Here is a 16,452-nt window from a genome sequence, read left to right on the forward strand (position 1 = left end):
CTGAAAGGGCCGAGACAGGACAACCCCATTCACTCACTCGCTCATTCGTTCGACCACTGTGTGCAGAGTGCCAGGTCCCCTTGAGAAGGTCCTTCTACAGGCTGTCCCCTTGGGACGCGTCTCTGAGGTCAAGACCAGAGCCATCCAATCTGCACGCCCCAGCAGGGCCTGCAGTCCCCAGCCCTGGCTTCCGGCACCTCCCTGGAGAAGGGAGCCAGGAGAGCTCGGCCGCAGGCCGGACTGGGTCGCAGGGGACGTCAGAGCCCGCTGCACCGTGTTCTGCGGCCCCCGCCCCGGGAGGACATGCTGGCCTCGGGCTGCACTCCCCAGGGCCCTCCCCCCGCCCCACTGGGAAGAGCCGTGTCCAGCAGCCCCGTCTGCTCGGGCTCTGAGTCCAGACTCCCCAGGGGTAGGGCGCAAGGCCCTTCCCCACCTGAATGGGCTCCGACAACAGTGACCAGCTGACCCCAAGCAGGAAAGGCAAACGGAGCCAGGACACTAGCCTCCCAGCTGAGTACAGCCCACTGTCTTCCAGGCAGGAGCACGTGGATAATGGCCATCAGGGGGGCCTCCCATTCCCGGGGGCCCGAGCCCCCCAGCGCTCTCCAAGAGCACCTAGAGGGAGCCCTGGGCGCAGAGGGTGGCAGGGCCGGGACCTGTCCACCTGCCCTGCTCAGAGCCTGGGTGAACAGGGTAGGACTTGAAACTGAGGACACACACAGGCACGTACACACGCACACACAGGACTTGGGACGCACCGGCCAGCCGCATGGCAAGAGGAGGGTGGTGGGTAAAAAATGGCTGCAGCCGCTCCGAAGTGCACCTCGGTGACCCGTCTGCTCGGGACACGGGTGGGGATCGAGCGCAGGCCAAGTCAGCCCAGGCTGTGGACTAGGACAGTCGTGTTCACGGGGCACTGTTAGGCACTGAGGGAGCTGGGGAAACAGGGTCATCGCAGTACAATTTGAAAATCATACCAATAATTCGTGTTACCATTATGTCACCGTGCTGTGGTGGACGACGAATTCCCACTTAAAAGCCAGATTTCTATCATCCAAGGGCTGCCCACAGCCACAGGCGGCAGAGGCCCTCTCGGTTCTGCAAAGCAAACTCCACAGGTGGGCATCCAGGCAGCAGCCCAGGCCTGGAGGAGCCAGAGCTGAGCGGTGGGGCCAGGGGGCCCCCGGGCTCATGGGACAGAAGGGACAGGGGTGCTCCGGGCTGGAGGGAGGCCCAGTGCCGCCAGCCAAGGTGGCAGCATGGTGGGGGGAGGGGAGAGGGCGCTGGCACACACCGGAAGGAACTGGAAACCCGTTCTCTGGTCAGGTGAATCCCCTCACAAGAGCAGCCGGTGGTCAGAGTGGGCGGCAACATTCCTACCAGCGGGGCCCAGGTTGTGTGTGGGAGCTCCCCGCACACCTGGCTGGGCCCGGCCCTGGGCCACACCGTCCGCCTCCCCATCTCGGCCTTGGTCAGCCGCTGCCTGGCTCCTGACCCCAGTGAGGGCAGGAAGGTGACCACTCACCGCCTGGGGAGGTGGCCTCCACTGCAGGGCGGCCGGCTCCTTCCGCACCCACCAGGAAGGAAGGGCCCACAGCCCTGCCCAGCCTCGGGGGCCCCTCAGCTCGGGGATGTGCCTGCTCCCGGGGCCACCTAGCCTGCACTGATTGATTCTGTATGAACGTGCAGGCAGCGTGTCAGCCAGGACTGGTCGCTGGTGTCTAAGGAAGCAGAATGGAGCACTGTCCTGGTCCCCTCGGGTAATGAACAAGGGTCAGACACTGGCTTTGGACTCCGGGGCTTCTGTCTGAAGAAGACACTCTCCAACCACGGGTGGCTGGGGTGAACTGCAGTGTCCAGAGGGACAAGCTGGCGGAGGGCGGGGCGGCTGCCCCAGGCCCCACCCACTCTGACCACACAGCCCTCCAGCCCGCACGTCCCCCCTTCCCGGGATGCTCGCCCCACTTCCATGGCCCTTCCTGTACTGGGGAGGCTGAGGAAGGTCCTGCATCTTACGGGACCCACAGAGCTGGCACCTGCCTGCCCTGGGCTCAGGGCCTGCCCCAGCGTCCACCTGGGCCACCCGTCATTCGGGGCCCTTGGGGGGTCCTGGCTTATGCCCTGCCCCCTCTGGCCCAGGCTGCTCCCATCAGCTGGCCAGTCCGCACGGGTGGCAGTACCCGCCCTTTTCAGCCTGTGCCTGCCCCGGGGCTCCGGGTCACCTGCGTCAGGGCGGCAGGTGACCACCGTTGGACCAGCCAGAGGTGGGGAACTCTGCCCGCCCTGGGCTCCTGGGAGCCTGCACACGGCCAGGTTGGCATACTTGCTGTCTCTTAGGAGGACGAGCTGACTTCCTGGCTGTGGTGGCCATGCCCGAGCACCCTCCCGGGGCCTCTTCTGCATCGGACCGTGGATGCGCCTGTACGGGGGCGCCTGGCACACCGCCCGCCCGCCCGCGCAGGCCCTCCCAGCATCAGTCTGCCACCCGCCCCCCCCCCCGCCCCCCGCGCCCCGGGTGCAGTGCGGGCCACACAGCGAGAGCCACAGCAACCCTGCCTGAGGCCCCGGGTGACACAGCTGCCAGCCTGCCTGGGCATGTTGCCCGGCGGCAGCTGGGGGAGGGGCGGGCCCACGAGCACTGAATCAGCTGCTCCCGCGTGGCCCTGTCCCCTCCAGGGCAAAAGGATGCTGGTGAGGCGGGGGGGAGGGGATGGGGGGATGGGCCCTCCATCTTTGGGGAGCTGTCAGGCTGCGGGGGATTTTCTGGAAAGCCGCCCCTGCAGGAGCCAGGCCTCCTGGGGGATGAGAGGAAGGACCTTCCCGGAAGAGGGCCTTTTCCAAACAACACCAAAAAGGGAGAAGGGAGAGGACCGGCCTGTGCCGAGGGAAGGAAGCGCTGAGTCAGCACCAAGCCCTGCCATCCTCCCTCATCCAATCAGGCGCTGGCGCAGACAGGGACCTCTCAAGGTCAGGGAACATCAGTGTCCGCAGGCGGGTCTCAGCGGACGGCCCTTCCTCCGCAGCGGCCCTGGGGGGTCAAGCTCTGGTCCGGAGGTGCGCTGCGCCCGCCCTGGCCGCCCTCGGCGCGGGGTGCTGCGTCCCTCCCGCTGGGCCGTGCTCCCAGGCAGGCGGGGAGGTGGCACCACCTGGGGGTCCGGCTACCATCCCCTCCCGGGGCTGCCAGCAGCAGCTACAGGGACGAAGAGGGTGTCCTCGAGGGCACCCCGTCCACCCCTGCCCGGGGCCTGGGCGGCACCTGGACTTTCTCAGAGAACCGTGGCTTCTAGAAATTCCTTCTTGCCATTGCCTCCCTCCCACTGTTGGCTCACCTCCCTCCAGCAGCCCCTCCCACCCTCCGGGCCGGGGTCCCTCAGCACGGGGAGGGCCGGCCCCACGGCGGGGCCACCAAGAGGCCCCCCACACCCGGTGCAAAGGAGGCCACCACGAGGCCCTGTTCTTTGTTGAAGGGAAGCCCCTCTCCCCTCCTCCCCGCCCCCACCCCACCGCTGCCGGCTTCTGCCCCAGCCTTGACCTCCTGCTGCCCGGGATGGCCGCCCCCAGATCTGACTGTCCTCTCCCCAGGCCGCCAGGCTCCCAGTGCCCCCTCCGACTCTCCCAGGCCTCGCCCCGCCCCCAGCTCTCGCTGGGGAACTGCTCGTCCCCTCCCCCGGCCAGCTCCCTTCTCTGTGGTCACACTGCCTGCCCGCCCTCCCCCACCGTCCCCGACTCCCAAAATCAAGGCCCGGTGTCACCACCACCGTCCAGGTGCTGTCTCCCCCCCAGCAGCGGCGCTGCTGCCGGGGTCCCCGGGCTGCGGTGCCCCGAGAGCCCAGGAGACCCCTCTCTGGACGGTGCCCGAACTGATAACTAGGGCACAGTCTGGGCAGAATGAGGCTTTGCCGGCAAAGCCCGCACAGCCCCTGCCTCCCTGCGGTGGCCGGCTCAGCGTGTGCTCTTTGAAAATGGTGACTGTCCCCCCAGGGGGACATCGGGTTCGCTCAGCCCCGAGGACGGGCTGGTGGCTCCCACACCAGACAGTGCAGACAGCATCCCCACCACACACGAGTCCTGCTGGACAGCGCCGGTCTAGAGACCCACTGAAGAAAACCCTCCAACTTGCGCAAAACAAGGGGAGGCCAGGCCAGGAGGCCTGTGGACGCTGCAGAAGGTGGGCAAACCCGAGGCTCCAGCGCGGCGAGAGGACAAATCTGGGACAGTACTGCCCACTGCCAGCCACTCCCAGTGAAGCCAGCACGCCCGAGAGTGGTCTCCCGGCCGGGAAGCCGCATCCCCACCCCATCCTCGGCCAGGCTTCATGCAGCAAACTGCCCCTCCCAAGGGTCCTCTGCTACCGCTCGGGGGGCCGAGGCTTTCGTGAGGATTTTACCAACTCTGCCACCACAGGCTAAACCCCAAAAGGACTTGGATTGTTTTTTTCTGAAACGTCAAGTTCCACAAAATTCCAGAGATAGCAGCTAGGCCGCTCTGTCATGGACCCCCAGCTCTTCTGGGGCCACATTTTCTGGCCACACTGGCTGCGTGGAAGGGCATCACCCTCATCGTCACGGGGGAAGAAGTCTTTGCAAGGGAGAAACGTGAGCGTCCCCTGCACAGAAGCCAGGGAAGCCTTTACACAATAGAGATACTAACTAATAACCTGTCACTCGTTTTTCCAATTGCTTTTTGGTTAAACAAGGATTCCTAACCTTGGTTTCCTTCCAGTTTTTCTCCTGTGGGTAAGCGTCTTCCCACCCGGCTGCCGTCCTGGCACTTGAGGGCGTCATCTGTCAGATAAGGACGATACACACTTGCCTGTTGGTTGAACTCAGCCCTCCTGGACCTCACCAGGGCCCCGCTTGGCCAGCGCTGACAAATTCTCGCTGCCACCCCAGCCAAATCCCCAGGACAGGCTCCAGCGGTGGGGCTCCTGGACTCATGGCAGGGTGGCCCTACAGCCCATCACACTCCTTCTCCAGCATGGCAGACGCTTGCTTTGCAAGGTTCGGATCTGACTCGTGAAGAACGGCATCTGTGGCATTTTGGGCTGGTTATATCCTTTAAAAAAGGTATAAACGTTTTGAGCTTTAAAGAGTCACGCTGTCAACATGTTAAAAAAATAAGTTTAATGCAGGTGGCTCACTTCATAAAGAATTTCACAGGCACTCAAGACACCAAGCAGCTTTGTGTCCACACCACCGTGACCCCCCTGCTGCCCCAGCCCCGTGGACACGTGCCCACCTCAGAGGGGGCCTCAGAGTAACGTGAGTCAACTAACACAAAACAAAGCTTGTAGGAAACAGCATGATTTGGTGCAAAACGTCCTCTGCAGCGCCGAGAAGTGGGGTCCGTGTGGGTCGGCTCCTTGCCTGCCGTCCAGGTAACCGGGAGAGACTCACCCCCGATTCCCTCGGAGGAGCCGTCCACTGACCTCGAGTGGACAATCGTCCGACAGAAGCTGGCTACAAATTAAAGAGCACAGTTTACAGCCAAGTGTTTTTTGCCTCCTTTACCTGATTTGGCTTTTTTTTCCAGTGGCACACAACTGCCCCGACAGCTCCCCCTGGCCACTGGGAGACCCGGCCAGGCAGGGTTGAAGGGGCTACCGCCCGTGCCTGCGGGTGTGGGGACAACTTGGGGTGAAGTAGCATCGGCCTCCCTGTCACCCTCAATATGGGGCCCTATGTCCCGCCTCTGGCTGTTGTCCCAGCTGAATTATTCAGTGCCCCTCGCCTGCCCACAAGGTCTGCGGCTACCCTGTCCCCATCTGATGGAGGCCACGGTGAGGGGTCTGGGCAAAATGCTGGCCCTCTGGTATGTTCTCTCTGCAACCGGAAGCCCCCCTGGATCACTGGTTCTTTCCTGGCCCACATTCATTTTTGCTTTGTACTCCCAGCTGCTCTAACAACCGCCGAGGCAGGGACAAAGGGGCCGCTGAGCCCCTCACTCGGAGGTCCAGCCCTGGTGCAACCCTGATTCCAAGAGGTGTTTCTTCCAACAGACAAGTCTCGAACCTGGACGTTCCCTGAGGGGAAGAGACGGAAAGCCCCGAGGCCAGAAAGACACTGAGTTGCCTCCCCAGAAATCCACACTTGAAGAGTGGTGCCCTGGACCCGGCACTCCCCTGGGCTGGCCCCTGATCTAGGCACTGACAGGCAAACCGAGGTGCCACTGAAGCCGGGCCTGGGACTCAGGACCCCCACGCCTCGCAGGGTAACAAATGGAGGAGTGTCCGTGGGCTGAGCGAGGACTCGGTGGCCCAGGGCGGAGTGAAGAGCTTGGTGGCAGTGTGGTGCTCCAGCTGGTGGAGCCTGACGCTTCCCCAAGGCTAGGGCGGGGGGGGGGGGGGGGGCCGGGCGTGCACAGGAGGGGGCTGTGCGGCCAGGAGGATCTCCCCTCCAGATCTGCACCTGGGTAGCACACCCCTCCCGGGGACCTCCAACACCACTGGTGACACCATTGCCCTGGAGAGGAGACAGGGACACAGGCTCTCCAAGTACAGACTGGACCCATACCCGTCCCCCCCTGCGCCCCCGCCCCGGAAATAGCTTGGAAAGTGCAGGCTGGAACCACAAGCAGGTGGGGCAGGGGACACCGCACCGCAATCACACACAGAAAGAAAGGGTCCGAGCAAAGGCCAGCAGGAGGGAGGGCGCCAGTGTCCCCTTCACAGAAGTCTCAGCCCTTTCCTGAGCCAGAGACGCAGGCGCCGGGGGTGGGGGGTGGGGGTTATGCCTCTGACACAGGGCAGAAAGGGCCCCGACCTACCGCGTCGAGAAAAGCGCCCACTGCAGGTGCATCTACGGCCGGGTCACCAGAAACCGTCCCCGGAAGAGCCCGCGGCGTCCTCACATGTCCACGAAGACCATGAAGCACCAGCCCAGGCCCCCGACCAGCAGCATGGTCACGTGGATGCCGTAGACCAGCAGCTCGTTGAGGAGGCGGAAGTCCACGCGCCGACGGCCCAGCAGCAGCAGCAGCGCCGACAGCTTGAGCTGGAAGCGCAGCAGGACGCGCACGCCCAGGTACTGCAGGCAGAAGAGGGCGGCCAGCGCGCCCCACAGCGCGGCCGTGAAGAGGCTGCAGCTGAAGTAGAGCAGGAAGCGGATGAAGCCGTAGAGCCAGCGTGCCCGGACGTACACGTCGAAGTTATTGTACTTGGTGCGGGTCGGGCGGGAGGCACGCGCCGGGCCGCAGGCGGCGTGCAGGCAGGTGGTGTGCGGGCCCTGGAAGGAGCGCACCCGCCGGGGGATGGGCATGACCGGCATTGGGCCCCGGGCGGCAGTCAGCATAGGCGTCGCGGGTGCCTGGGCCTGGGAGGCCGAGGCTGAGTCCCGGGGGAGGCGTGGGCCTGCAGGGAGAGCGACACGGAGAGGAGCCAGGTCAGCCGGGACATCAGCCAGCGCGGGGCCGCAGGGAGCCCGAGTCTGGGACTTGGGATCCGCTCACATCCCCCGGGGTTACTCTTTTCATAATTGCTACCGAGGACACTCCAAAGGGAGCCCCAATCACGTGGGAACCACAATTCCACCAGCGACAGCGGGAAGAAGGGTCAGGACAGTGGCCTCAGGCCCCCTGGCAGTCAATGCCAAGACCCACGAGGAAGGGCTGACAGAAACCCTGGCTAACCTCCCCCTCCCCCAGGCTCGGCGAGTCCCCTTCACTGGACTCACCGTCCGGCTTTGATCTGGGATGCCCATGCCTGCCTGCGCTTCTGTGGCTGCTTTATCCAGGGCGAATAAGTCCCCGAGTGGCAGCCACACAACAGGACAGGAGGAGGGAGAGGGTGTCCACAGGGCAGACGGGGGCCGTTCTCTTCAGCAACTTGACAGGCCAAGTGCTGGGGACCAGGCAGCCGGCACCGGGCTCTGGGCTCCCCTGCGGGGCCTGAACCCTCGTGCTGTCGTTCACCAGGAGTGACCTTGGCTAGGTCACCTCACCCCCTGAGACCGTCCCTGCTCTGCACAACGGGGATGTCGAGCGCTGGGCTCGCAGGGCTGCTGTGGTTATAGGCAAATGGAACGTTTCCGGGCAAGTGTTGCCCGTGCCTGGCGGAGAGGATGACGGCCCAGGGCCAGTGGTGTTATCGCAGGGCACGGGCCCTGTGGCTTGGGCCACCACAGGAGAGGAGAAACGGCAAATGGCTCTCTAGTTTTGCCTGGCAAGTGCCATTTATAGCTCGCCTGAATCGTGCCTGGAAACACAGAACTGGGAGTTCGGGACGTGTGAAATCGGAGCAGCAAAGTTGGTTACAGGCTCTGGGGAGGCACTGCCGAGGGCATCTGCGTCCCATCGCATGGCTTGTAGCCTGAGGGCCTGCAGGGGGATTTCTGTTAGCTCCCTCTCCGGCCGCCCACGTGGTGCTCTGGCCGGAGGCGGAGGAGGGGGAGGCCGGGCGCGTCCACCCTCCCCTGCCCACAGGCCCAGCCCTTCCCACAGGCTTCGGTCTGAACGTGGTCTGACAGCAGCTAATGGCACTCAGATGTCCGTGCTCCCTTCACGCGGCGGAGTCGCGGCCTCGGGCGGGCCGCTCGCCATCCTCCCATCGCCACCTGGCCGCGGGCAACGCACGTGCGCCACGGGCTTCCAGGTCGGGGCCAGGGCGTCCGCGCGGCACCCACGCGCTCGCTTCTGGGGGGGTGCCGGGCCCCAGATCCCGGAGGCAGGGCCGACCCGTAGCGCCCCCGGGAGCCGCCCCCGCCCCGCCCGGGCACCCCCGCCCGCTCACCGGGTGCCCTCTCAGCGCCAGCGTCCCGAGCCGCGCGGCCCCCTGTCCCTCGGGGCTCCGGGAGCAGGGCGGCCGCATGGTGCCGACGGCGCGGCCCGAACCCTCACGCGTCCCCGCCCGGGGCCGCCCCGAAGGGCCAGGGGCTCCCGCGCCCGGTGGCCGGCGGCGTTTGGCCTAGCGTGGGAGCCGTAGCGCCGTCCCTCTGCGGCCACCGTAGGACTTCCCTCACGCCCCTCCGCCCGAGCTGACACGGAGAGCGCCTCCCTTCCCCCAGCTCCGTGCCGACACCGAGCACCCGGAACTCGGCGCTTGCCCTGGGCGTACGGGCGTACGTGCGTGCGTGCGCGCGCGGCGCGGCGCGCGACCCCTGACTTTGCCAGCCGACTACACCACCCCGCCTACGCCGCCGGCACCTACGGCCCGTCCTGCGCAGGCGCAGACAGCGGACCTGCGCCGCGGAGTCCCCGGGCAGCTCCTCTGCTCATGCGCCGCTGCACCCGAGGCGGTTGGCAGTGCGCAGGCGCGGGCCCTACGGGCGCAGCTGTTCTTCCGGCCCTGGGAGAGCGCTTGCCAATGGTCTCGATATCGGCCGCGGTCCTGCGTGTCTGCCACCCGGCGAGTCTGAAGCGGACTGCGGGACACCACCCATGGACGCACTTCCCCAAATGTAGGGAAGACTGGCCGCCTGACCACCCACGGACACCAAGGTCCCCAAGTGTAGGGAGTCAGGGCGGGCTGGCTGACACCCACGGAGCCCTGGGGTTGCCCTTTGCCAGGAGAATGAGGATTTCGGTGTAGACGTGTTTAAACATTTTAATCAGATCGAGGTTAGGGTGGGGGAAACTCTTCACGCTCCTTGGATTTAGTCGGCAAGTTCCATTTGCCTGAATTCTATCAATTGTGGAGAAGCTGCTAGTTGCACACAGGTGGGAACGGCTGGTTGTGTTCCCCGGTGCCTGCGGGTCCTGGTCTTGGTCGCTGTTTTGGGTACTGGACGCTCTGATAGAGGCCAGCTCCTCGGGCATCCTTTACAGAAGACGGCTGACCCGCCAGGGCGGAGAGCCTCCACCTGCAGGAGCCCCTACCTGCAAGCACGTCACCTCCCCTTGCAAGTCCTGACCCCGACCCGCCCACACCCCCGCCCTGTCGTGTGGGAAGGGGTCAGTTGCCTGCGGGCACGTGTGGTCCTATCCCTTCAGCTGCAGCTTTGCTGGTGAGGAGAGTCTGGCAGGGTCATGCCGGAGAGGGGAAGAAGGGGCCCAGAGAATTTTGAGAAGTTTCTAGATCAGGCGAAGTGGCGGCAGGAGAGGATGGGAGAGAAGAGTGATATTTTAAGAAGTGATTCTTAAAATGCATCTTCTCTGCTGCTGGGTTTCCACAGTGGCCCCCTGCTTTGCACCCTACCCCAGGGTGCTGGTTTTTTTCCCTAGACCCTGGTCCAGCTCTGTCCCCTTGAGATGCCCTATACAGGCCCCCCTCCCCGGCTCTGTGAGGAGGCCCCATTGCTCCTGTCCATGACTTGTCCCTTCACACTTCCTTTTTCTGTCCCCCTACCCGTCCTCCACCCAACGAGCTCCTACTCACCCTTTAAGACCCCGATCAATATCCCCACCTCTGAGAAGCCACCTCCAACTATGTGCCACCCCTTCCCCGCCCCCCCCCCTTGGCAGGGGGGATTCTCAGTCCTGCCTTTCTTACACCTCGAAAGCTACCTTTATGGACCAGCCTCTCCCACTAGCTCAGTTTTCTTACCATGGCCCACACAGATGTATCTTTTCATTGTGATCTAGTCCACACACGCACATGTTTAAACAACTCCAGAAGCTTCACAAACTACTTCTCCTGACCATGCGCTCTGCTGTGTTCTGTTGCTTCATTCAGTAGCCCCGAGGACGAAGACAAGGCTTGTCCTCACAGCCAGCTCAGTGGCAGGGCCGGGGGAGCCCCGCCGAAGTGTTCCGTGTTTGTTCGCAGGCTCGGCCTGGTGTGGGGATTCAGTGGGGGTTTCCTTCATGCTCTCCATCCCCCCAGGCATCCCTCCCTCTCCTCCTGTCCCCGCCCTTCCCGTGGGTGTCCAGGCTGTGGGCAGTGGCCTGGCGCCACCTGCTGGGACGGTGCATGTGGTGTCGCAGAGCCGGCTGCTGTGATACCTCGTGAAGGGCCTGAGAAGCGCCTGAGTCCATCGGAGGCTTTGAGGCCCGACCATAAACCAGGGCACCCTGGGCCAAATCGCACCTGCTCCCTGGATGTCTGTGGCTGCTTTGGAGTTACCGTGGAGCTGAGTAGCCTCCTACAGCAGGCCTGATGGCCCACAAACCCTCTACTCTGCAGAAACCTAGTTTAAACCTGGTTTATATATACATATATATATATATTTTTTTTTTTTTGGCTTCACCACATGGCATTTGGGATCTTAGTTCCACGACTAGGAATCGAACTCAGGCCCCCTGCATTAGAAGCTCGGAGTCTTAACCACTGGACCGCCAGGGAATTCCCTCATCCCGGTTTAAACAAGCATTTATCACAGGGCGCACAGGGAATGCTAAAGGTGCAGACTGCCAGGTTTGGGACAGCTTTAGCCACCCACAACCTCCACTGTCCCTTCACTTGCTACGGAGTGAGGATCCAGTCACTTCAGGGGCCAGACAAGGAGTGGCTCTTGCTGCCCGGACAGTAGAGGCTGAGTGACCCCAGACATCAGGCTGTCCTGCAGGTTTGGGTGTGGGGAGGGGCTGACCTCTCTGCGGTCATTTTTTTTTTTTTTAAACATTTATTTATTTGCTTGCGCTGGGTGTTAGTTGTGGCAGGTGGGCTCCTTAGTTGAAGCCTGCTGGCTCCTTAGTTGTGGCATGTGAACTCTTAGTTGCGGCACGCATGTGGGATCTAGTTCCCTGAACAGCAATGGAACTCGGGCCCCCTGCATTGGGAGCACAGAGTCTTAACCACTGTGCCACCAGGGAAGTCCCCGCCGTCATGTTTTAACTGTCCAGTCCTCGGGCAGGGCCAGTGTGACTTCCAGCCCCGTGACAGTGGGTTTAATCCTCACAAATGTCCCGACAGCGGAGTCAGGCACGTTAGTGTTCAGCGACCGCACAGTCCTTGTAAACGGCCCTGCAGTCACCTCGCCATCAAGAGACAGACTACCGTGTGATCCAGCAACCCCACTCCTGGGCATATACCCAGACGAAACTCTGATTCAAAAAGATACACACACCTCTATGTTCCTAGTAGCACTATTCACAACGGGCAAGACATGGACACAACCTAAATGTCGGTCGACAGATGAATGGATAAAGAAGATGTGGTACACGTATATAGGGGAATACTGCTCAGCCATAGAAAGACTGAAATAATGCCATTTGCAGCGACATGGATGCAGTTGGAGATTATCGTACTGAGTAAAATAAGTCAGAAAAAGAAAGACAAGCACCATATGATGGCACCTATATGTGGAATCTGAAATACGACACAAATGAACCTGTCTATGAAACAGGAACAGACTCAGGGGCGTAGAGAACAGACTGGTGGTTGCCGAGGGGGAGGGGGCTTGGGGAAGGATGGAGTGGGAGTTTGGGGTTAGCAGATACAAACTATTAAATATAGTCTGGATAAACAACAAAGCCCTACCGTATAGCACTGAGAACTATATTCAATATCATATGATAGACTGTAATGAAAAAATATTTTTAAAAGGATGTTAAAAAAAAAAAGAATGTAAAATGTGTGAAAATGATAATGTGCTCAAGGGAGTGAAATTGAAAACCACTAAAAAAAAAAAAAAAAGAGACAGACTCGAATTCCCACCCCTCAGCTCTGGACTGCCTTAGTGACCAGATCCTGAGGCCCAAGTGACACCCGTGATTCTGGGGCTGTGCAGCTTCGTTCGTCCTCAGCCTCCGGGATGCTCCCTGGAAGCACCAGCTGCTGCGCTGTGAGATGCAGGCCCACGTGGGGGTATGTGGACAGCCTGTCATGGGCAGCCCAGCTGAGCCCAGCCTTCGGGTGTCCCTGGGCAGGTGTCAGACCTGCGAGTGAACGGCCCTCCAGGTGACTTTGGCTCCAGCCCTCTGGGCCACCCACCGACTTTTGAGTCTTCCCAGCTGAGCCCCCAGATGGCACAGAGCAGGGAAGCCCTGTCTGGGCCCTGTCCAAATCCCCGCCTCATGGGCCCTGAGGTTACTGCTTTACGGTACCAGGTTTGGGGTGGTCTTGTCACATGCCCAGATGGATTGAGCGAACATATTTCACGTCCTTATAACCACCTCCAAGGGAAATAGTCTTGCCTCCACTTTACAGATGAGGAAAGAGGTTTCTGCTCAAGTCCGGCCTGACTCCCAAACTCCTCATCACCCACGGGTGGCTAATACGCGGCATGCATACTGGGACATCTCCTCCAGACTTGCTGCAGACATCACTAGTTGATTTGGCACTCTGGCAAAATCCCTAGTCATCTCACCAACGGCTGTTTCCTTGCTGGTCCTCGGTTACAGAATCCCAGCCTATCTTTGGGGGGCATCGTGCCTGGCTAACAGATCACAGCATCTCCCACTCCTGATGTGATTCCTCCTTTAGCCCTGTGAATCCAGAGAGGATGCCCTCTCCTCAAGGTGGATTCTGGGCCAGGGTGTCACAAGGGCCAGTCGGACCCCCAGAGGTCGCCACAGAAGCAGTGGACAGCATTTACGGAAGGCAGTGCAGTGGAGTGGCCGGAGCGTGGGCTCCAGACCCAGCCTGCCTGGTTGGGCTCTGGCTCCAGCACTCTCTAGCTGCGGGCACCCCACTCTCAGCATGGTGGTGCCTGGCAGGGAGGCCTCCCGCTGCCCGCCCCCCACCCCACCCCACCCCTCTGGAGCTGAAGCTCCAGCTGTAGCCCTGGTACCTGGCACACAGCCGGTACTACTTGAGTGGTTGGTTGGTTGGTTGGTTGGTTGATTAAGTGCCTGCCCTGTGCCAGGCATTCAGAACTGGGGGCCCAGGCTTTGGAGGGAAACAAGCCTCAGCCTGGCACCACCCAGTGACATCCACAGGCATTAGCTCGCCCGGCTCCAGTCCGGGCACCCTGGGCGCACGGTGCAGGGGTAAAGGGCGTGGGAGCGAAGCAGCATGAGCTGCTTGCCGGGGCAGCATGTAGATCCCCGGCTACAGGCCTGGGGGGTGATGCCGGGGGGTGGCCCCGGCAGCTGGACTTGCCCTGATTTCAGAGGTGTGTCCACCCTCCCTCCCCACTCCCCCCGGGCTCTTCAGTGGGTGGGCTAAGCCACGTAACCTCCCTAAGTGTCCAGCCTCCATCCGTGAGCTGGATGTCACATCCCCAGTGGCTGTTGGTGAGGGTTTCAGAGTGTGGAGCCCTCAGCCAGGGCCAGGACTGGGACCCGGCCTCCCACTGTGGGAAGGAGACCACACGGCCCGTCTCCTTGGTGGCCCTGGCCTCCTCCCGGGTGGCAGGCCCACCGTCTCACGGACGTGCCCTCCTGAAACCCAGACCCAGGCCGCGAAGCGGGCAGGGGAGGCTTGGCCCCTTTCCAGCACCCACCGCCCCGCTCCCCGGCCCAGGTTGTATTTTCTCCTGTGCTAATTTCACAAAAGACACAACTCACACTCCTGTTGATTGAACAGTTTTGTGCTGACAGGAGTGAAGATTTGTGGCAAGTTATCATCACCCCCGAGGGTGTGCGATTTGTCTGGCTCGGAGGAGACTGGCGGGGCGGATGTGTTTTATGGCACGCTTGGAGGAAAAACATAGGCATTTATATGTCGCTTGTTGCAATATAAATGCTAACCTGTACTTCTTTCAAAACTTTTAATGAATTGTATGCGCTCCGGAAGATTTATAAGGTGAACGCAGCGGCTCAAAATGTTACTTTTAACATATTTGTTAGTTTGGCGACAGCACCAAAAAAATCTGGAAGATACCGCATCCAGAAATAAATCATAAATAGACGCATCTTAAAAGAGGTTTATTTTGGTCGTTAATGGTTGATGGGCCCCCCCAGTGCAGGATTTAAAGGTAAATTATGCAAAATCAAAAACAAACCTTATAATACTTAATCAAACATGCATAAAACTGTCAGGACCAAATAAATTCTCTCAATTAACTTGCTTCAAATTGTGATTACATTCGCTAATTTAATCAGCCCCAGAATAATCTGGAGGCCGGGAAATGATGGATGGCTGTGTGTGCACACGCCCCCGGGGGCAGGGGCGGAGCTAAGCCGTAGCAGGACGGGGAGGTCAGGGCCCACCTGTTTCCACAGGGCGGCCCTTTCCCTCCCTCACTCGCGGAGGTCTAGCCCATCACCAGACGCTTGGCTTGGATCCCCGTCAGCTGCTGCCCTGGGAATGCAGCAGCCTTCACATGTGTCACCTGGATGGCCGGGCCTGGAAGTCACCATCTGGAACCAGTCCCACTCTGGTTTCGCTTGGCTCCAGAAGCCCTGGCATTCACATCGGTGTGGGTGCCAGCTCCCTCCTGGTCTTTTCCAGAACAGCGGAGCCGAAATGGACTGGGAACGGTTCCCTTGGCGTCTGTCCGTTCCTCGCTCTGATTCTTGATTAAATGAGGGTTTTGACTTAAACTGTGTTTTGTCCATTTTGCGGGGGTCGGGGGTGGGGGGGTGGTGGTGGTGACAGGCAGTCAGGCCAGGGAGAACCTGCGCCTGGGCCTGCACGGGAGGAGGTGGTCTCCACTCAAGGCCTGGCCCGAGGTGGGCACGGAGCCGAGCTCGCCCAGTGCACCCTGTGGTGGGGACCCAGGCAGTCCCGTTGCCCCATCACTTTCCTTCCCTTCTGACCAAGGCTGTGTGCCCGTTTCCCTTGGTACCTGCCAAAGACCTCCCTGTCCAACAGGACCACCCAGACCAGAGCGAATCACCAAGGAGAATTGCACCGGGCTTTGTGCTTTAAGAAGGGAACCGAAGCTTTGTGGAGCACGTTTCTTTTTGTAAAATCTGGCGAGTGTATTTCAACCAGAACCGAATCTGCTTCCTGTGTAATTCTAGCAGATGAGAAAAGGAAAACACACACAAGGAGGGAGAGACAGAGAGAGGGAGGGAGAGGGGAGGCTCACGTACACCTGGTCGAGCTGATCAGGGGCGGTTGGGTCTCTGTGCTTCAGTCTGAGCTCCTGACTGCTGCGCAGATCTCGGGACCCTACCTCGGGACCCTCATCTCACCCAGGGCCCCTCTTTACCCCTCTCCCTACGTTTTGGTGGATTTGTCCTCTGCTAAGCCATCAGCACACACCCTGCCTCCGCTGCTTCCCCAGCTGCCCTGTGGGGCCTCTTGCGGACAAGCCCGGCTTTGCCCTGGGATGCGGGGGGACAAGCTGTGTTCCTTGGTGCCTGCACTCCTCCGGCGAAGCGCTCTAGTATGGTATTTAATTGTCAAAGCGGAACTCTGTTGGGTACCTGGGTTTGCATTCTGCTCTCTCCCACTTGACCTTTCGTAAGGAACGTTTTCCATGTCAGTGGACACTCTTCATAAATCTGGCCTTTGGGGCCACCTGTTTTCTGGTGCACAATGTCCTGTCACCTCATCATTCCTCTCCAGCTGGACACGAGCCTTGGTGTCAGTGTTTTGTGAGCATATACAATTCTGTGATGCGCACCCTGGTACATAAACCTGGGTGCGCACACCTTTCACCTTCCCTTGGGATGGATCGCCGACGCTGGCGAACTTTTTAAGCCCCTGACGATTGCTGTGGCTGGACCCCTGTTCTCTCTGCTGCA

The 16,452-nt window shown here is 61.1% G+C and overlaps 1 protein-coding gene across 1 annotated transcript; it reads right to left on the reverse strand.

Moving 5' to 3' along the window:
* Nucleotides 1-6,845: 6,845 nt before the first annotated feature.
* Nucleotides 6,846-7,265, reverse strand: TMEM250 (transmembrane protein 250). Its single transcript, XM_065879781.1, has one exon. It carries the CDS (start codon nucleotides 7,263-7,265, stop codon nucleotides 6,846-6,848), a length of 420 nt encoding a protein of 139 aa, XP_065735853.1.
* Between the last annotated feature and the right edge of the window lie 9,187 nt (nucleotides 7,266-16,452).

The sequence above is a fragment of the Phocoena phocoena genome, chromosome 6 (assembly GCF_963924675.1).
Source record: "Phocoena phocoena chromosome 6, mPhoPho1.1, whole genome shotgun sequence".
NCBI lineage: Eukaryota > Metazoa > Chordata > Mammalia > Artiodactyla > Phocoenidae > Phocoena > Phocoena phocoena.